Source organism: Podarcis erhardii, assembly GCF_964252035.2.
Source record: "Podarcis erhardii genome assembly, chromosome: 8".
NCBI lineage: Eukaryota > Metazoa > Chordata > Lepidosauria > Squamata > Lacertidae > Podarcis > Podarcis erhardii.
This window is the reverse complement of record NC_138499.1, coordinates 38,739,854-38,761,931: the sequence shown is the minus strand read 5'-3', so window position 1 is coordinate 38,761,931 and position 22,078 is coordinate 38,739,854. Positions and strand designations below refer to the sequence as shown.

At 44.1% G+C, this 22,078-nt stretch overlaps 2 protein-coding genes across 3 annotated transcripts in view; both read left to right on the top strand.

The window, feature by feature from the left end:
- The window catches only part of LOC309348859 (DGAT1/2-independent enzyme synthesizing storage lipids-like), a 42,769-nt gene that overhangs the window by 3,117 nt on the left and 17,574 nt on the right, over nt 1–22,078 (top strand). The window lies entirely within an intron of this gene.
- LOC309348804 (DGAT1/2-independent enzyme synthesizing storage lipids-like) lies at nt 7,863–20,944 on the top strand. 2 transcript variants are annotated; one of them, XM_081874566.1, is made up of 7 exons: nt 7,863–8,577; nt 12,220–12,546; nt 13,585–13,749; nt 14,640–14,833; nt 15,391–15,451; nt 17,115–17,254; nt 18,728–20,944. In XM_081874566.1, the coding sequence occupies exons 1-7, from the start codon at nt 8,460–8,462 to the stop codon at nt 18,830–18,832; spliced, it is 1,110 nt and encodes a 369-aa protein (XP_081730692.1). In that variant the 5' UTR covers nt 7,863–8,459; the 3' UTR covers nt 18,833–20,944. The 2 variants fall into 2 exon arrangements, with proteins under 2 accessions (XP_081730692.1, XP_081730693.1); XM_081874567.1 differs by lacking the exon at nt 7,863–8,577 and adding an exon at nt 11,261–11,945 and having other exon boundaries at nt 18,728–20,943.

Sequence of the window (22,078 nt, the reverse complement as noted above, 5' to 3'; positions counted from 1 at the left end):
CCGATGGAAATTGGAGGCGCGCGCGCGAGGGGAACTTCAAATTTCAACGAAGGGCGGAAGAAGGAGGGGAAGGGCGCCAAAAAGTGCTTCCTCTGCCAACAGCCAGGACATTTTGCCAGGGTCTGCCCTCAAAGGAAGGCATGGCAAGGAATGGTGGGGGCTGTTGGGAGTGAGGAGGAGGGGGGGAAGGAGCAGGTAAAAGCCAACGCCTGGCTGCCAGCGACAGGGCACAGCAGCCAGGCCAAGGAGCAGTGAATGTGCCCAAGCCTGAACCCCCCCGAGCATCCCTCGCCATAGAGGTGGCGCTAGAGCTACCCAACGGACATCCACTCACGATCAAAGCCTTGTTAGACTCAGGCAGCTCATGCAATTTCATGAGTAAGGAATTTGCATCAGAGCACCAGATACAGACGCTGCCCTTAAGTCGTCCTTTGCAGGTCACTGCGATTGATGGGAGGGAACTTCTGGGAGGAGAAGTAACCCAACAGACGGTGCCTATGACAATGAGGGTGGCAAGGCACGTGGAAGTCATTGCATTTCATGTAGCCACACTAGCAGGACCTCCCATCATATTGGGAATGAGCTGGCTGGCGCTACATGACCCGCTAGTGGGATGGCACCAGCGGACAGTCTCTTTCGGGTCAGCTCATTGCTTGGAGCACTGCAAGGGAAGAGGAAACCCTGGGTTGGACATGGCAAGTTTGGCAGGGATGGAGGTGGGGGAAAAGGGAGAAATACCACGGCAATACGCCGACCTGAGTGACGTCTTCAGTGAGAAGGAAGCAGATAGACTACCCCCTCATAGACCCTTTGACTGTCAAATCAACCTACTCCCGGGAGCCCAGCTACCAGTGGGCAAACTGTACGCCATGTCGGACAGAGAGCTGCAGGAGTTAAGGGAATTCATAGACAAAAACCTAAAGAGAGGTTTCATAAGGGAGTCGAGAGTGGTGGGGGGCAGTCCAGTGTTTTTTGTGGACAAAAAAGACACTAATAAGCCCAGGCTTGTAGTGGACTTTAGGGCCGTCAACTCAGTGTCGGAACCAGTAGCCTTTCCCATGCCCAGAATTGACGACATTTTGACCAGGGTTAGGAAGGGAAAGATTTTTACCAAGCTGGACCTACAGGGGGCGTACAACCTGATACGAATGAGGGAAGGGGACGAATGGAAAACCACCATGTTCACCCCACTGGGGGCCTTCGAGTATCTCGTTATGCCCTTTGGATTACAAGGGGGCTCAGCATGCTTTCAATCCTTCATGCACCACGTTCTAGGACCCTTGCTGTACAAGAACTGTGTAGCCTTCTTAGACGACGTGCTGGTCTACTCAGAGGATGAGGAGCAGCATGTCAGAGATGTCCGGGAAGTACTAAGCCGGTTACAAGCAAACCAGCTATGGGTCAAACTGGAGAAGTGCCAGTTCCATACAAGAGAGGTGGAATTCCTGGGGTACCGTTTGTCAGACCAGGGATTATCAATGGATCCGAGCAAAGTACAGGCGGTACTGGAATGGAAGACACCTCGAACCAGGAAGGATGTGCAGAGATTCCTGGGGTTTGGAAATTTCTATCGGAAGTTCATCAAAAACTTTGCCCATTTAACGGCACCCATCACCAATTGCCTCAGCAGTAAGAAGAAATTTGTGTGGACGGAAGAGGCGCAGCAAGCGTTTGACCGCCTAAAGAAGGCGTTCTCTTCGGAAGAACAGCTCTTGCACGTGGATCTGCAGAAACCAATGAGGGTGGAGACCGATGCATCAGACCGAGCGGTAGGGGCGGTGCTGCTCCAGCCGGGAAAGGATCCCTCAGACTGGAGGCCGTGTGCCTTCTTCTCGCGGAAGTTGAATAAGTCCGAAAGGAATTACATGGTATACGACAGGGAACTGCTGGCCATTTATGAAGCATTTCGACGCTGGAGGCATCTACTAATAGGAGCGCAACACAAGGTCCAGGTGTGCACTGACCACAAGAACCTGGAGTATTGGAGAACGGCCAGGGTATTGAATCAGAGACAAGTGCGATGGGCACAGGAGTTTTCCAAGTTCCATTTTGAGATTCACTACGTACCGGGGGAAGAAAATGTAGGAGGGAGCGCCGGAAGAAAGACATGTGATACCCGAGGACCACTGGGTGTGTGGGGCAGCACTGGTGGGACAACGAGAACTGGTAGAGGGGAGTGAGAGCGATGAATACGCCCAAAATAAGCTCAGAGAGCTCCGGAGAGCAGGGGAGAACCCCGGGGGGTTTGAGGAAAGAAACGGGGCACTGTACTACAAGGGGGCTTTGTACATACCAGAGGGGGAATTGAGGAGTAGGGTACTCAAACAACTGCACGACAGCCCCACCGCTGGGCACTTTGGGCAACACAAGACGATGTTGTTAGTCACCAGGCAGTTCTGGTGGCCAAAGGTGAGGGAAGATGTACGAGAATATATAAGGGGGTGCGACCGCTGCCAGAGAGCCAAAGGGGAGAGGGCGGCACCGGCGGGGTTGCTGGAACCATTACCCACACCAGAACGGCCATGGCAGGCAGTGTCCATCGATTTTATGACGGATTTGCCCAAATCCAAGGGGAAAACGGCGGTCATGGTAGTAGTGGACTTGTTAACCAAGATGTGCCACTTTATAGCTTGCTCACATGCGGTAACGGCGGAAGAAACCGCCAGGTTGTTTGTAAAACACATTTTTAGGTTGCATGGCGCCCCCTTGAGGGTAGTCTTTGACAGAGGAAAACAATTTACGTCCCGGTTCTGGAGGAAGCTCATGAGCCTACTGCACGTGGAGGTCAATTTCTCGACCGCCAGGCACCCAGAAACCAATGGGCAGGCGGAAAGGGCAAACAGTATTTTGCAACAATATCTGAGGTGTTATGTAAATGACCGAGAGAATGACTGGGTAGAGAAATTAGCCCTGGCCGAGTTCGCCTACAATAACGCAGAAAATGTGTCCACGGGCATGAGTCCATTCATGGCCAATTATGGGTGTCACCCTAGGGCCTTTCCAGGGGAAGGGGAGGACAGATGGAGCGTACCGGCGGCGGAACATTTTGTGGAAGAAATGGAAGCAATACATCAACAGCTGAAATTGAATTTAGATAGGGCTAAGGAAGAATACAAGAGGCAGGCAGATAGGAGCAGAAGGGAAGGAGAGACTATAAGGGTGGGGGACCGGGTGTGGTTGTCAACGCAAGGGTTACCATTCAAGGAAGGTTGCAAGAAATTAAGGCCAAAGCGACTGGGACCCCTCGAAGTTACACAACAGGTCAATCCGGTGGCCTTCAGGCTCAGGCTGCCAGACAACATGAAACTACATCCAGTATTTCATAGGTCATTACTGTCACCACACAGGGAAGGGCGGGAAATTTGGGGAAGAGAAGGTGAAGTTCCCGCGGCACCACAAGTAGAAGAGAGGGAGCGCAGCAGTCATGTAGCAGAAATACTCGACTCTCAGTGGAAGGGTAGACAGGTGGAGTACTTAGTGGCATGGGAAGGGGAACCGGAGTCCGAGAATGCTTGGGTACCCGCAGAAACCGTCCAGGATGAGGTTATTGTAGGAGAGTTTCACCGCAGGTTCCCAAGGAGGCCCCAGCCCGTAGCTAGGTTCTGGGAGGAGCAATTCGGCACCACCGATGAGGAAGAGGAGTTTGAGGGGTTCCCGGAATCAGGACAGGAAGAGGAAGAAGAATCAGATGGGGAAGATTACTCAGGAAGAAGGGATAGTAGTAGGTGGAGGGCAGTTTTCGAGTCATCCGAAGATGGGGGAGATTCTTTCCGGGGGTTCCCAGCTTCACCACCCAGAGAAGGGGGGAGAACGGGGGGTGAGGGGGGTCCTGGAGGGGAGGTGGATGTCAGGGAACTGCCATCGGAGTTCCAAGTGGTGGAGGGGCTCCAGGGTGCTAGGAGACCCTCGGATGCGGAGGAGGGAACCAGCAGGGGGAGAGGGAGAGTTTCAGCGGAAACAGAGTCGGAGGAACGGCTCCGAGACGCTTCCAGTGAGAACAGTGGGGAGAGCTCAGGACCTCCCCTTGGGACGCCTACTTTGCGCAGGAAGCTGTCACGTAGAGAATCAAGGCGTAGAGTTTCTGTCAAAGAACTCTTATGTTGGAAGAAATTCCGGAAACGCCCACTGACGGATTCTGCCAGCGATTAAGGCAGCCATGCACCGATGGCTGCGCGGAGAGGGACAGTCTTGAAACTGATTACAAGACTGAGAGTGTAAGCGCTCACACACAAGTAGCCCCATATCTCATCACACCCCCCTAACTAAATTTCATTGTATCACCTTGTAACAGTTCTCCAAAATCATATTTCTAATAAAATTAACTCCTTCAATTTACTATCCTCTTCTCTTTTCTTGGTATTCTAATCCTTAATGCTTTACAATTCATTCTTATTCTAATCCTAAACCTATCTGATACGTCAAAGTATCTTCTAATTATCTTATGTTACAATATTTGGCTAAGTATTCTTTGAATTTCTTCCAATCTTCTTGATACTCCTCCTCTTTCTGGTCGCTGATTCTTCCAGTCAGGTTGGCCCACTACTTCTTTTTTATAATAATTTTTATTAAGTTTTCCATTTAACAATCTAATCATATCACATTAATTATTCCAAATTATACTAATACATATTATGTAGTCCGAATATTTTGCCAAATTTTAAATTTTGTTGGGGGTTCCCATGTTTCGAGCTCAGTAAGGGTCCAGTCATCTCATATTTCTGCTGCTTTTGATGTTCACAAATCCCATCTTCCGGTCTTCTTGTTGTTATCATTTTTCTTCTTAATAACCTCTGAGTTGTTTCCGCAGGCGAACTAAACCAAACATTGTTATTTTTCTGTGTGAACTTTGTAAGGCTCTCCTTAAATCACAACACGCTGATCCAACAGTCCTGCTCGAGCAGCAGGCACCATTTTAGTCTGTTCCAATGTAATAAAGTCTAAGCGTCTGCTCATTAATTTTCCCAGAGCAGTTGCACCATAAATCAGTCTTTCCAGTGGAGGGTTTGCCAATTCAAACACACGATCCAAACATAATAACAAAGCAATGGCTCACCTCCCCCTCTGACTATCAATCTCACAACTTAGTCTGTCTCATAATGGCGGATCCCGATTAAGGACTGCGTCACCGGATAGCCTTTCATTTTCTTTCCATATCTTCCAAAAAGCAAAGCCTTTAATTAATATTTTTATTTCCACACAGTTTATTCCACACAGTTATTTTCCATTCTCACTTGCTGTCAGTCGTGTGATGGTTCTTCTAGGGGAGGGGTTGTTAGGCAGTATCATAAATAAAAGAAGAAGCTTCCCCCCCCTTTCCGTTCCGTTTCAGCATACCGACATAGCTGTGATTCTTAGAGGTAATCTTCTGTTCAGTCCATTCCCGTCACTCTTGACTTCTCAGTGGCTGGATTAATTAGCAGCTAAAATACCCTTTCCTTGGCTCAAAACATGTGCATTTACTTTTTAAATACAATTGTTAATCTTAAGTAATGCAACTAGCGTCGCTCTTAGAAGCAGCGTCAGAGAGATCCAAAGCTCACTCGAGGGCTTTCCATCCAGTGCCCCCACCCCCTCCTTCTTTCGAACTCGTGGGTGATATATGGGTGTCAGGGAACTGCAATCAGGGCCGGAGGGAGAGAGTGGGCTCCGGAGGGGTCCCAGAGAGCGTCCCGGGATGGGGAGAGGCAGCCCATCAACTGGGGAAGAGAATCAGCGTAGCACCAGTGAGAAGGGGGGCAGATGGGGGAATCGGTGAGGCGGTCCCATGACTCCTTGCCAGGGACCAGCGGGGAGAGTACGGGTCCTCCGCTGCCCACACCCTCCTTGCGCAGAAGGCTTCCGCGCAGGGAGAGTAGGAGGAGACTAGGTGTCAAAGAGCTTCTTTGCTGGAAGAAGTTCAAGAAACGCCCACTGATGGATTCTGCCAGCGATTGAGACAGCCATGGGTGAGTGGGTGTCCAGACAGAAAACTCAGGCAACCCAGCCAGGTGTTGCACCGGTTTACGCACGAGCAACCCCTAGAACCATTACAATGGGCAACCGCGGACGAGGCTGCATCTTCCCATCCCCTGGGAAGAATCGGGGAGGCTGATGTACTCCCATAATCAGCCCCTATATTACCTCGTGTGAGCCGGAGAGATGGTATTGTCGGCCATCTTCCAAGGCGCCCCTAGCGGCCCCGAGGTTGGCCCACTTCTTTCCCTTTTGAAGTGGTGGTGTCCTAAGGTGCGCAGTGATGCTTTGATGGATGTTGGTCCCACCAAATGGTGGCCTTGTGCCTTCAGACCATTCTTTGGAATTTTAGTAGCATAGTTGTGACATTGGGGTGGGGGTGTTATTGCAAAATTGCACTGAGTCTACATTTTTAAAAAGCTCTCATCTGCTTTATTTCACTAAAATAAAATTGTGCAAATTGAAAATAAAAATGTAACACACACACACCAATTAAGGATCATGGTGAGGAGAGATGTTGAAACAACTTTAGGAAGCAATCTATTGAAGCAGCTGCTTCAGCAGTGACTGGGGGGAGGGACAAACCACAATCTGTGGGTGGGGTGGGGAACCATTCAGACCCGGACCCAGAAAGCACAGACCTATGCTTGTAAAGCGCAGTGCAAAAGGAAGTCTGGATATGAGCCGTGTTTCAGGGATGAATGAGAAATTCATTTCAGTTTATATTTAAAGTGACCCTACCTAATGCTCAGTTTCTGACTGTAAGACCAGACTCTACTTGTGTAAAAGTCTCAGGGCTCCTTTGTTTTCCTTTCCCTCTCTGTTTCAGAGTCCTGGATGCAGTCCACTTGACCCAAACTGAAGGGAAACATCCAATGCTTCTTGCTTTTCACATTCAGAAGGAGCTATCCCAGAGTCCTTAAATGAAACTTGCAGGAAAAAGATAAATGTTTTAGAAAGGTTGCTGCTATATATCTATATAATCTCCCTATCCCCCCCCCCTTTGCTGGGTATTTATAGCCATAATGCTTTTTGGTGTGGATATTTTGAAAGGGAGGAGGAGATAAGGTGAGTATGACCCAATAAATTCTTTCTTCATCTGCCTCAGATTCTATTACTAAATTCTTAGAACAAGGCTTCCTTAATTTAAGATTCCATAATTTAAGTTGTCCCAACGCCTAGTGAAATTGCTAAACCTCTCTTGTGTAAATAACTAACCCAGATTCAATGTTAACTTTTCTGCACTAATGCACCTAGTTTTTTAAATAATTAAGATAGCAAAACAACAGATTCTAACAAATAAGGTAAATAAATACAAGTCTACAAATACAGTGGTGCCCCGCAAGACGAATGCCTCGCAAGACGAAAAACCCGATAGACGAAAGAGTTTTACATTTTTCAAGACGCTTCGTAAGACGAATTTCCCTATGGGCTTGCTTCGCAAGACGAAAACGTCTTGCGAGTCTTGCGACTTTTTTCGCTCCCCCCCCTTTTCTAAGCCGCTAAGCCGCTAATAGCCGCTAATAGCCGCTAATAGCCGCTAATAGCGCTAATTCGCTAAGCCGCTAATAGGGATGCTTCGCAAGACAAAAAAAACGCAAGACGAAGAGACTTGCAGAACGGATTATTTTCATCTTGCGAGGCACCACTGTACTGATAGCATTACAACAAATTGAAAGTGGCATAATGTTGAACATAATCATTACTTCTTGTTTCAATGCATTCTAAAGATTACCCATTTTTCCATGAATTTATTAGGTTGATTTATATGCATTCTTTTATAGTAGCCCTCCAGATCAGATCAGAAGGCATTTTGGGTGCTGCTTGCCCTTTAGAAGACATCTGAAGGCAGCCCGTTTAGGGAAGCTTTTAATGTTTGATGCATTACTGTATTTTAATAGTTTGTTGGAAGCTGCCCAGAGTGGCTGAAATGAATGGAGCTATTTAAAATCTACTTAATGTCTTCTCCTGTTCACTCATGGCAGTTTATAAAGGTGCACTTAGTGGATAAATGTTAAGACTTATTAATAAAGCAAAGATACAAATCAAGGGGCAGGGGGGTCTTACTTTCTGTAACCCAGTAACTGAGAGTTTTGTGGGGAGCACCACTCACCTGACCTCTGGTACATCACATCACTGCTACTTATCTGTAGAGTAGGGAAGATGTTGGCAAGGTGGGTATGTTTCAAAGACATTGATGGAGCCAATCCAATGCTCCTGCTTTGTATGTTTATACCATGCTGACCTCATTCCCAACTTGCCCTTCCCCCTGTACCTCCGGTTAAACAGCAGGAATGTGACCAGTCAGAGGTCAGGTGAGCAGTAGTGCCCCACCACACTGTCTGCTACTGCTGTAACCCATCATTTCACAATGCAGTGACATGTAAGAAAATGTGTCCCGAGGTTGCTGTGCTAGCTTAAAGAATAGGTACATTCACACCTCCAATTAAGCTGGTGTGGTTTTGAAATGGGGTGACACAACCCACCAAGGTTATTTCCACCCTTGCATGCAGGAAGTCTCACTATGTGGACAGCAGTTAGGTGAGAAAACCAATGTGACAAGTTCAGAAGGAATTGGTGCTGCTTTCCAAGTGAGACGTAGGCAAGTGACAGTCAGATTTTCAAGTAAGTATGAGGGCATTTACAGATGACCTGTTCATTGGGCCTTCATCCCGATTTGTTTGCAGGGAGGTTATATTATGTTGTGTCAAGCAATTGCTTTCCCACACGTCCAGTGCACTTCCCTGTCACTTTCTGTATCGCAAAAAAAATCTGATTTGGGGAGGAAGAGGGTTTGTTGTTTAAGAGGGTCAAATCAGTTTTTTATGATTTTCAATTTTATATATTTCAATAATTTTACAATCATTTTAACATTTCGAAACTCGACTTCCTTCCCCCTCGTTCTGTGGCTCCTTAAATTTATTTTGTATTTTCTCTGCATATTCCAAATTAACGTAACTTACTCATATATTCATCTATTTTAAATATATACTCTTATAAAACTGCAAGTTATCGCAATAATCCTTCCAGTATTCTAATCTGTTTACCGTTTATTTGTAAATATTCAATAAACCATTTCTATTCCTTTATAAAAAGTTTCTTACTTGATTTCTTATTTTTCTATTAAGTTTCGCCATTTCTGATTATTCCATAAATTTTTGTACCCATTTTTCTTTCATTGGAACTTCTTCTTTCCATTTTTAGGCAAGTAACATTCTTGCTGCTGTAGTCGCATGCATGAATAAATTTCTATACAGTTTGGGTAGTTTTGTCCCTATAATTCCCAAAATGAAAACTTCTGGTTTTCTTACAAATGTTATTTTAAACATCTTATTTAATTCATTATATATCATTTCCCAGTAAGCTTTTTTTAAAAAAAAATATCATTTTTATTCAATTTTCCACTTTAACCATCCAATCAAATCACATTAAATATTCCAAATTATACATATACATATCAAATAATCTGAATATTCTGCCAAATTATAAATTTTTAATAGGACTTCCCATGCTTCAAGTTCGGAGGGTTCTATCTCATACTTCTACTGCTTTTCATAGTCACTTCCAATGGTTCCTCTAATTCTTTCTGTTGTTAACCTTCCTTCTTTCACAGCCTCTGAGTTGTTCCCACAAGTGAGTTAAAACAAGCAATGATGTGTTTCTGTGTGGATTTTATGTCTAGGATTCCCCTCTAAAATTTTGCAGCATCTCCTCACACGCTGGTGTTTCTGCCAAATCAATCCAAAGGTCTTTTCGCTGCTGGCAGCCGCCATCTTCACTCACTTCCGATGAAATCAAGTCTAAGCGTCTGCTCAGTAATTTTCCCAGACCAGTTGCATCATATCCTATCTTTCTTAAATACTTCATTGAATTGATGATATTGTGTCCATTTATCAGGAAGCAATCATCAACTCCTGGCTTGTTGCCCAGGAACGTCCAAAGACAAGGGAATGTTTCTTATCACCCTCTTTTTATTCATTATTTACAGAGTGAGGCTATAGAACTGAGCATCTTGATAATGGCATTGTCCTGAATGAATCTCCACACACCCCTCCGTCTCTCCCACTTCCTCATTCATCATTTCTATGTGTGCTGCTTCGTGCCCTATGTCTTTGAGCTCTTTGCTCTCCTACTTTCAAGGCTCGCTGGGTTCTGAGACAGGGGGGTCTGGAATGTTTTCTAAAGACAGTGTGTCCGTCAGCTGTTGCCCCCCTACTGTTTCCTCCTCCACCACCTCTCCCTTTATTTCCCAACTTTCTCCCTCATCTGCCTCTGAGCTGTGACCTTCCTCAAACCCCTCTTGTAAATCTAAATTGTCTTCCTCTTCCTCCTCCCTGGAAAGGTCAGGCTGGGGAGGCAGTCTCCACCATTCCTCCTCTGCAAAGTCCCTGACACCATGTTGTTAATTTTCCTGATAAATCCTTAAATTCTTTTAATTGATACTCCCCTCCCTCCTGTTTTAAGAAATTTCTATAAGTTGTCCAACCTTCTATCATATTCTTTTTATTTACCACTATGGCTTCCAATGGTGAGAGCCAAAGTGGTGTTTTTGCCTCTAAGAGATTTTTGTATTTATTCCATACTCTATACAATTTTTTCCTAATTACAGTGATACCTCGGGTTACATATGCTTCAGGTTACAGACGCTTCAGGTTACAGATTCCACTAACCCAGAAAGAGTACCTCGGGTTAAGAACTTCAGGATGAGAACAGAAATTGTGCTTCGGCGGCAGCAGGAGGCCCCATTAGCGAAAGTGGTGCTTCAGGTTAAGAACAGTTTCAGGTTAAGAACGAACCTCTGGAACGAATTAAGTACTTAACCTGAGGTACCACTGTATATTTGTAAATCCTTTGCGTGGACAGGTGGAGTCCCCAGATCCTGAGTGCCCCCCCCCTGTCATGTGGAATAACGACTCTAGACAACGTGCTATGGGATTAAATTGGCCACAACTTTATTAAATTTTAAATGTGGGTAGACCTTGGCTCAGGCATTGGGCGTTCTCCCTCCCCAGTCCCCAGCCGGGGACCTAGGGAGCTACAGGGTTATCCAGTGTGTGGCTCTGGAGAACATATGTTCAAGCAGAGATAGCCGCCCCCGTTACGCCGCCGCCGCAGGGGAGAGCAATGACGACCTTTCGGCGTACGGTCAAAGCCTCCCTACAGAAACCCCTTTAACGGGGAACCCTGGTATCGCCGCCGCAAAGAGGAAGATGGACTAAAGGATTCCACCCAAGGCCTGATACCGCCAAAGTTGTGACGTTTTGCTACGGGAAAGGCGAAACCTGCCAATGAAGGAAAATCCTTTTTTAATCCTTTTTAATGATTTTCCAATAAAAACAGCCAATCAACATATCCACATCATAATTCAATTAAAAACAAGAAACTGAAATTTAAAAAGGACCAAATTGTAATCCAAATTGTAATTATTAATTTTTCCGGGCTCCCCATAGTCTGGACCTCTGAAGCATATCTCCAAATCTTTAGTCCTGCCTCTTCTTGTTGTTTTCATATTTTCTGCCTTCTGGTCTTAACGCTTTAAAGTTCTCCATTCCTGGCTATGCGATTCCCAATCATGTCAAAAAATCATATGTCCTTTCATCCACCGAATACAGCTTTATTTGTAAATATATATTTTTTCAACTGTCTATTTACCAGCGCAGCTTTTCCTGACTTCATTGCAATCTTCCAATCCGGGCTGTTGCCCAAGTTTATCCTTTGAAGTTTAACGACGCAGCAACTCACAAGTTGTTAAATCACTCCAGAACAAAGTGAAACTTAATACCCCAGTATGTCTGTTTAGGATTGCAGCTTAAGCCAATTAGATTGTTAAATTTCAGAAAGAGCCATTTCTCGTTTGACTCTTTGTATTCTGGTACAATCGGGGGGGGTGTCTCTCCCCCCCCCCCCCGCCGCCCCCAGCAAATACATTGCAGTTTTGACTGTAAAGATCAGCTATAATTGAGCAGGTTCTGGAGCAGCAGAAAGCATTTCAGGTACATTCTAGCCCACAATTAAAATCAGCTAACTTATATTATTGTCTATAAACAACTTTGTATGAAATTGTTTTAGAAAGGTGTTTTGGTTTTTTTTTTTTTTGCGAAAGGGGAACAGGGTTAAATAGCATAGAATTCTGTGTAAAAATTAATGCAGCCTGTGGGATGACAGTTCAGAGTGATAAACTGTCTTCTGTTTTTCTACGAGAAAAGTGAAGAAGCAACATCACTTTGGAGTAAAAATAATCATTTGTTTTTATTTATTTCATTACAGTGGATGAAATTATTGCTATCACATCAGATGTTTCAGGGCAAGAAAATGTGGCTTGGTTTACTCACGTGCTGAAAAACTGGATTGGTTTCGGATACCTGGGAGAAAATGCAAGCTACGTGGGTTACATTTTCGGACTGCTATTAATGCTTTTAATGCTGTCACAGGCAATATATATCTCCATGTTTTGTATGATGTACATTATTAGCTTTCTTCTCTATATTTACAAGAAAATGAATAACATAGTTCAAGACACTTCTACCGAAGCATGGGTCACACCAAGAAGGCGGCTTACAGGTGCTTTGGATATAATTGGAAAGATATGGCATGGTAAGCAAGTATTTCCGTAAATTACAATAGTGACAATGTTATCAGTGCAGGTTTGTCCTTTACACCAAATGAGGCTCTGTCCCAGCAGCCTTAGTATGCCATCAGCCAGCCCACATTTTCCTACCTTCTTACTTATATCTAGTCCAGAGGGTGGCACAAGCTGCCAGCTTCTTCTTTCTTAGCCCCAGCGTTACCATATAGCATAGGGGCACTCTTGACCTCTCTGCCTTCTGCCTTAGCAGTTCAAACAGGCACAAGTAACCACTGAATGCTATAAACCACTTCACTTCAGAAAACTAAGCTTCAGGATTAAGATCTGAAGCAAAAGCATGAATATTGTCACTGTGCAACCAGGAACTCTGGGGTCAATATCATCAGCAGAAAAAGAAACCTCAGTTGAAAAGGTTTTTATAAGCCTGACAAAATGAATAAGTCCATACCTGTGATTAAATTACAATAAACGGGGGGGGGGGGCAGATGAACCTTCCTGATAAGGGTATTCCACAAGTAAAGGTACTCTCTGAAGTTTCCATTTGCTTCAGCTTCTTCTGGTGGAAGGAGGCTTCCTTGACAAATATCTCAGCACACAGGCAGACTGCTGCAAGGCTGCTCAGCCCTAAACATTTCAGGGAATATCATGAAAGAAGGGAATCTGATTTTCAGTAAAGGTGTTGTAGGTAACAAACCTGGGGCCATCACATAGAAAGAGCTGCAGGACAACATAGCATATGAAAAGATGAGCCATATAATCTGATCCTAAAACTCAGTTCTTCTTAAAGCTGCACCAAAACCCCCACTTAACTTCATTTTGCAATATCATTCACATGTGGCAAAATTGGTGGACATTTTGGAGATGTGGCAGGGATTGTAGCAAAGGCAGTGAAGAAGTGTGATGGCAGAAACATTTTTCTAGGTGGCTAGTGGCCTCTATTTTTCCTCCACGAATCCCCTGGGACAAGTTGCTAATTGTTTTCCTCTAATCATTATGTAACATGTATGACAGCAATAGTAATCTGTTGCATTTTGTGCTCTTTTCAGGTTATGAAGTTATTGGCATAGAGCATATACCAGAAGGACCAGCGGTAATTGTTTATTATCATGGAGCTTTTGTTTTGGATTATATGCTCTTTGTAGCTAGATTATATACACTGACTGGAAGACACATCTACAGTTTAGCTGATAATGGGTTGTATCTACTACCAGGTAAAATACTTTTACTTTATATTTAGAATTAGAATATTGAAAATGACTCTAATACTGTGATGCGTCATAAAGAATATCTATCTGTTGACTCTGTAATATCATTTCCGCCCTAGAAAACTTCCAAATCCAAAGTATGAGCTTCCACTGAAAGGATACAATAAAGTGTTGTTAGGGCAGACAATGGTCAACTCTAATTCGCAAATACAGTGGTACCTTGGTTGTCGAATGTAATACATTCCGGAAGACCATTCAACTTCCGAAACGTTCGACAACCAAGGTGCAATGGGCGGTTGGCAAATTCCATTGAGAAAATGGAGAAACTTATCTCAGAATCCGTTCGACTTCCGAGGCACGTTCAAAAATGGAAGCATTCACTTCTGGGTTTTTGGCGTTCAGGTTCCAAATCATTCGGCTTCCAAGATGCTCAAGAACCAAGGTTCCACTGTTAGACCCGGTGGTGGCTGGTAGCATTTTGACTTTGTAGGGCAACAATGTATAACCTTGCTGTTCTGGACACATACAACGCTTATTTAGATACATGTGCCATTACATGTGCTGAGTATAGTTGTATAGGATTACAGTGTAAGAAATGGGTGGATACATTTGCATTGTAGCATGTACCAGAGTGTTACTCTCTCATACTTATATTTCAGTTAAACAATATACGTCAGAAAGATTGCCTACCATAGGGCTATACCTTCCCTGTTTTGACTTTTCAGAAAACTTGAGAGAATGGAATAAATGTCTACAAAGTCTATACATCCTAATTATCTTACTTTGAAAGACTGCCAAGCAGACTTAATTGGGGCCACATCACTGGAAACTGTATAATATCTATCTATACTATAAATAATACTGATAAAAATGTGATTTTTGGGTGTATTTCTCAGGTATCAGACCACTTCTTGATTTATTTTTTTGCCTAAAAGGCAATAAAGATGAATGTGTGAAAATTCTGAAGAAGGGCCATTTATTGGGGATTGCACCTGGTGGACTTAGAGAAGGAAACTTTAGTGATGAGAACTACAACCTGGTGTGGGGTAAACGTACAGGTTTTGCACAAGTGGCTTTACAAGCCAAAGTGGTAAGTAGACTATTTGTAGTACTAATTATACATTGCCTACAGTATTGTTGATTGCGTGCAGTCAGTTGGTATTAAAACACACTTGTACTGAAGAAATATGGCACAAATTTTACAGACATGGAGACTGAAATACATGGTTGGCTTCCAGTGAGCAGTGAGTTCACCATTCATTTCTAAATAGTAGCAAAAAGTGTTTTTACAGCTGGGCTTTAACACATTGTTGCCACTACAAAGATAAAGTGTTCAATTAAGTTGTACTGGGTTTTTTTAAAAACTTAATATTTTGTTGACAGGGTTTTTTTAAGATACACAATATGTGGTTCTTATTGCCAAAAAGTTTTTGCCAACTTTTTGCCAACTGTTCAGTTTCTGAGCACTTATTTTCATGGATTTATCACTGCCAAAGCCTAAAACTGGGCTTCTTGCAGTCAAAAATATGTTGAGAATACTTTTTCTGGGCCAGCAGGGCTGGGGATGGTCTTATAATTTTAAAATTTAAAAAGTCTAGGAGCCAGTTAAAATTTTTAATTTTTATCTTTCCTTTCCTTTTTTGAAAGCCCATCATTCCTATGTTTACACAAAATCTTCGAGAAGGATACAGAACATATGGGAAAATATGTGAGCTTCACTTTTTATGTTCCTTTCTATATATCATTGTCAATGTAACTTCTTACATTGTAACTTCTTACATTGACTTCTTAATGTAACTTCTGCAATGTACTTTATCGTCCTCATGAATTGGCAACATATCCCATTCATGAAATCTATGTATATCTGATGTATGCTGCTTCTGAGTTTCATTAGGAAGTAGAGTTTGAATAGGTTCACTCTAAAGACCACCTAGGACAATGCTTACTGTCCATCATGAATCGGTGGTAAGCTGAAGTAGCTAGCAGCTGACACACAGCAACCGATGACAAGCGTTCAGGATCGCTTTTGGTCAGTGGAGATTGCCAGGGCTGACCCAAGGCACTTTGCTAGCTGAAGCAAGAGGCAAGATTATGATTCCATCCCTTTGGTCTTGTTCAGAATCCTACTGGACTGTCAGTCAAATCTTACCTGGTGTGTCCTCCACTGCACCTGAGGACATCAGAGTAGCTTATTATTATTTATTTATTTTGTTGGTAGTTTTATCTTGCTCAGGGCAACCCAAAGTGACTTAGTTTAGAGGTTCCTGGGCTGGCTGCAGGTGTACACAGCTGCATCCTGAACCCCTTGTCAACACTCATCTGCAGCTCTGCATGGTGCCTGAATTCTGCCCACTCACAGAGCTGCACTGTGACATCTGCAGGTGTTTCATGAGCAAGGTGATACATGCACAGTGTTTACTGGAGTGTATGGCCTGAGCTGGCTACATGTGTGCTTGCTTGCTTGCTTGCTTAGTCAGGAGCCGTTTCCAATAGCACTGCCAGTGGCACATTGGAAGGAAGCAACTAGGCAAGATTGCCATTGTTAGGGCACTAGTTCATGAGGATGAGAATGGTGAAAGTGCAACTGCATTACTCGGCCTAATGGTAGAGCTGAGCTTAGAGGTTGTATTTGCTTAGTTCTGTGTGATGTGGCCCCTAAGACACTGTGTGGCTTAGGGTGCCGGCTGAACCTAGGACCGTGGTTAAGCGATCTCCTTCTTAATCACAATCTGTAGCCAATAACAAATATTGGCTACAGGTCATGGTTAAGGAGAAGGCATATCCTCAACCCCAGACTCAGACTGCTCGCTAAGCCAAACCTCGGTTTAGCTGATGCCACACACTAAGTTAAAAGATCAAAGCTGCAGTGAGAAGCCTGCATGTTTGGGCTAAGGCGTGGTTTGGCAAAGTGGCTTATATACCGTATTTTTCGCCCTATAGGACACACTGGCCCATAGGACGCACCTAGATTTGGGGGGGGGGAATAAAGGGGGGAATTATTCCCCCCCACAGGCGCGGGGCTGGGGTGGGGGAAGCCCGAGCTTCCCCCGACCCCAGCCCCAGAACGGGAGCCAGAGCGATGCCGGAGCTGCGCCGGGCTTTGGAGGGTTGCGCGGAGCTGCGCAGAGCCCAGGAGTGCAGGCAGCTCTGCGCAACCCTCGGGAGCCCGGCCTGGCTTCGTGCCAGGCTCTGGAAGGTTGTGCAGAGCTTCCTGAAGCCTGTATTCACCCCATAGGACGCACACACATTTCCCCTTCATTTTTGGAGGGGAAAAATTGCGTCCTATAGGGCGAAAAATACGGTACATAAAGATTTCCACATCTGTGGGAACTCATTTTCTCTCTCAAAATATTCTTCTCTTTCAAATGCAGCACTACTGAAGTGGCTGTATGAGAAGACTCGGATATTTATCCTTCCCATTTATGGAGGGTTTCCAGTCAAATTCCGCACATATATTGGAGAACCCATCCCATATGATCCGGATATCACTGCTAAGGAGCTGGCTGAAAAAGTAAGTTACCTCTACACTCAAAAAACTGTCCACATATATTGGTTTCTTGTGCAAACCACAATTCAGTTTTGAATCATTTTCTGCAAATGAAGTTACTGCTTATATAAGACCAAAACCTGATATTCATTTTACGTATTTTATGCATGTTTGTCATTCAGCCTCTCTTTTTTATTTAAGTTATTGACACTAAGCAAAAGCTAGCTAACCCAAAGAGTTCTATAACTGACTAAATGGACCCACAATCTGTAATTACAGAACTTTTAGCTACATTTCTGCTTAGACAGAGATCGTGCTCCTCAGGACTGCTTTACAAATAACAATTTCATATGCAAATCTATTTGCCGCTTCTGGGGAACCAGATCATTATTTTCCCCAACCATTGGGACAACTTGCACAGGTGGGTAGGGTTACATGATGATGACAGCAGGTGACTGATAGGTGAAGAGTCTTGCCCACCTGCCAAAGTTGACCTGCAGGGTGAAAAGGAGGGGCCTGCTTCATCAGCTCATTCCCTGCAGAAAGCATGTTGGTGAGATGGCATCCAGCAGGATTGAACCCTTGCCAGTCAGCTGACATCACCCATGGGCAAACTGGACCCCCTCATGGCCAAGATTGGCCTGCAGGCTAGAGGATCCCCACTCCTGTAGAAGAAAAATGACATTGCACTGTAAAGTATGGCACACATACATACAGTGGTACCTTGAGTTACAGATGCTTCAGGTTACAGACACTTCAGGTTACAGACTCCGCTAACCCAGAAATAGTACCTCGGGTTAAGAACTCAGCTTCAGGATGAGAACAGAAATCGTGCTCAGGCGACATGCCAGCAGCAGGAGGCCCCATTAGCTAAAAGTGATGCTTCAGGTTAAGAACAGTTTCAGGTTAAGAACGGATCTCCAGAATGAATTAAGTTCTTAACCCCAGGTACCACTGTATTGGGTTGCATATACACTTGTGTGTGTGCACAGCATAGTGCCCACTGAACAAACATACTTCATTACTACAGAAGTCAATTGCATTTAAGTAATACTCAGAGTCCATCAATTTTTATTGGGTCTACTCCAACTTAAGCGGATACTGCCGATGCTTCTGCAGATGAAGGTGATTTTATTTTTTGTTCTTATGCAGAAAAAATCTTACTTTTCCATTACAGTCGTACCTTGGTTGTCGAATGGAATCCATTCCAGAAGTCTGTTCAACTTCTGAAAACGTTCGACAACCAAGGTACAGCTTCCGATTGGCTGCAGGCGCTTCCTGCACTCAAGCGGAAGCCATGGGAGCCCCATTGGATGTTTGGGTTCCAAAGAATATTCGCAAACCAGAACACTCATTTCCAGGTTTGCGGCTTTTGGGAGCCACAACATTCGAGTCACAAGGCATCCGGGATCCAAAGTACAACTGTAATGATATTGCTACTTGTGAATACCATTCTTCCAAATACTGAATATAATTTCATGTCTTTTCTTTTGACAGACAAAGATTGCCCTTGAAAATATTCGAAACAGATACCAAAAGAGACCAGGAAATATATTAAGAGCCCTCTTAGAACGATTTGACAAATATCACAAAGAGAACTAGTCTGTCTGCTTTGGATGTTCTGGTGGATGACTTATGCCAGGAATGAGACATGGTGTGTTTGTCCCTGTTGGTTCTGCTGGACCTCTTGGTGGGTTTCCTTGGTGGTATGCTTCTGGGCAGACTTGCTGATATGGGACTTGGAGGCACTGTTTTACAGTGACTGTTTCTTCCTGGAGGGACGAACCCAGAAGGTGGTGCTGGAGAACTCCTGTTTGATGCCTTAGCTGTTGGCCTGTGGGGTCCCTCAAAGTTCTATTCTGTCCCCCATCCTATTTAACATGTACATGAAACCTCTGGAGGAGTTGTCCAGAGTTTCAGGGTTAAGGTGATGACACCCACCCTCTGTCATGGATGCTGTAGTTGAGATTCCTGCATTGCAGGGACTTGGACTATATGACCCTCGGGAGTCCCTTCCAACTCTACAATTCTGTTTCTCCTTTCCACCTAAGGAAGCTGTCTCAGTTCTAAACCAGTATCTGTCATCAATAATTGAGACGTCTGATTTGGCCACAGTGACAACATGCCTTAGTTACATCCCTTTTGAATTACTGCAATATGCTCTACCTGGGGCTGCCTTTGAATAGTGTTCAGAAACTTCAGCTAGCTAAAGAAAACTGCAGCCAGATTGTTGACCAGGGCTGGTTATGGGGAACAGACATTCCCTTGCTAGAACAGATCACTGGCTGCCGCTATGTTTCCAGGTGCAACTCAAAGTGCTGGATATGAACTTTAAAGCCCTATACAGTGGACGCTTGGGTTGCTAACGTGATCCGTGCGGGATGCTCGTTTGCAACCCACAGCGTTCGCAACCCGCAGCGGCGCATCTGTGCATGCGCTGGTTGCAATTTGGTGCTTCTGCGCTTGCGCAAAGCGTGATTTAGTGCTTCTGCACACGCATGGCCGCCGAAACCCTGAAGTAACCCATTCCAGTACTTCCGGGTTTCGGCGGTCCGTAACCCAAAAAAACGCAACCTGAAGCGTCTGTAACCTGAGGTATGACTGTACAGCTTTAGGTCCAAGCTATCTGAAAGACTGTATTCCCTCATATGAAACTGCCTGGATTTTGAGATTTTTCAGGAGATGCCCTTATGGGCCTTTTGTGTGTTTTAGTGGTTCTTATTTTAATTTCTAAGCCACCTTGAGTCCTATCAGGGAAAAAAGTGGGGTATAGATAAAATATCATCATCATCATCATCATCATCATCATCATCATAGAATTGTATAGTTGGAAGGAACCCCAAGTGTCATCTAGTCCAACCCCTGCAATGCAGGAATCTCAGCTAAATCAGCCATGTCAAATGGTCATCCAATTTCTGCTCTAAAATCTCCAAGGAGAGTCCACCACCTTTCATGGCAGTCAATGCATTGGGTTGTATCCCACTGAAATTAATAGAACGTTGTCATATCCATTAATTTCTACTCTTAGGAGGACTAGCATTAGATGCAACAACCTGCTTTATCTTATCAATTAATCTTTCATTCTTTTAAAACATATCATTATGCAACCACTGTATGTTTTGAAACTATTAAGATGTGTACTTCTTCCCAGCTTAAGGCTATTATAAATTATGCAACAGAGCACTCATGCCATGTGATTCCCTGAACTCTATCTAGTTTAGATATGAGGTGTGAAATTTTCTTGGGTAGGCAGTCATTATAATCTGTTATCAGTATCAGGCTTTACTTTGCAAATAAGCAAACAAAGCAGCTATCCATACAATTACATCACCAAATTATATGATGCAGTTGGAATTAAGGTGTGCTTGGAAGTAACATCCACCAATTTTTAAAGGAGTGGTTGTGCAGTTGAGCCAATGTCTTAATGGGTGTGTGTAGGATTGCAGCCTTGGATTTGAGCTGCAATATAATCATACATGAACCTTATAGTCCGGCCCCCCACAAGGCCTGAGGGACAGTGGACCAGCCCCCTGCTGAAAAAGTTTGCTGACCCCTGGTTTACAGGGATTAAAACAAGCAAGATTGCAATAAAATAACACAAAAAACAATCAATACAACACCATTATAAAATCACAAATTATTTTAAAACAAGAAACTCCATTTAAAAGGTGGGGAACTTGTAGCAATAATTCATAATAAAATAAAATAAAATAAAATAAAATAAAATAAAATCAAATCAAATCAAATCAAATCAAATCTACAGGGTAGTAGAACCAGTATAAAACCAGTGTAAAACATAGTTTTACACTGTGTATCTGAAGAAGTGTGCATGCACACGAACGCTCATACCTAGAACTAACTTAGTTGGTCTTTAAGGTGCTACTTATTTTGTTTTGACTATGGCAGACCAACACGGCTACCTATCTGTACATAGTTTAAAAGGTCTAAGAAAATAAAAAGCTATTTGTCTTGCTCAAGAAAGATATTACAGCAATTACATGGTGTGCTTCTCTGACAATGGCATTCCACAGCCAAGGGACCAGTTCTGAACAGGCTTTCTTACATTGTTACGAGATCACTTTACCATAATTTTGATGTAACCTACGCATGGAATAGAAGGCTGAAAATCGAGTCATTGAGAGACACAGGAGCACAAGCACAGCCAGGATTTTTGTGGGGGGGGCAAGCTTTTGTTAGGGGGGGTGGAACCTTACATTTGTATTGACTTGTATTGATTTGAATGGATTTGGGGGGACAGCTACCCCCCTGCCCCCTCCGGATACAACAATGTACAGGGCAGCCTACACACCATCATGACCAAAATCCAGGTGAAGCAAATACATAATAAAATTAATAGACTCTTATTTGGGGGGGACAACTTGCCTTTATGTGCTTCCTTGTACTGTTTCATTTCCTTAATAAAGAAACAAACTGCAAGTTAGCCTCGCGTCTACCTCTCTGACCTGCTCTCCCTGTCAGCCCCATGATACACCTGAAAATAATGACAATCTAGTCGTGATCATATAGTGGTTAGTACTCTGCATTGTGGAAATAATGACAATCAGGAAGTGCCCTGATTTTAAACCACAGAGCCTAGGGCTTGCCAATCATAAGTTTGGCGGTTTGAATCCCCGCGAGAGGTGAGCTCCTATTGTTCGGTCCCTGCTCCTGCCAACCTAGCAGTTCAAAAGCATGTCAAAGTGCAAGTAGATAAATAGGTATCGCTCCGGCAGGAAGGTAAATGGCATTTCTGTGCACTGCTCTGGTTTGCTAGAAGCGGCTTAGTCATGCTGGCCACATGAGCCGGAAGCTGTCTGCGGAGTTGTCTGTGACTGGATTTAACTGTCA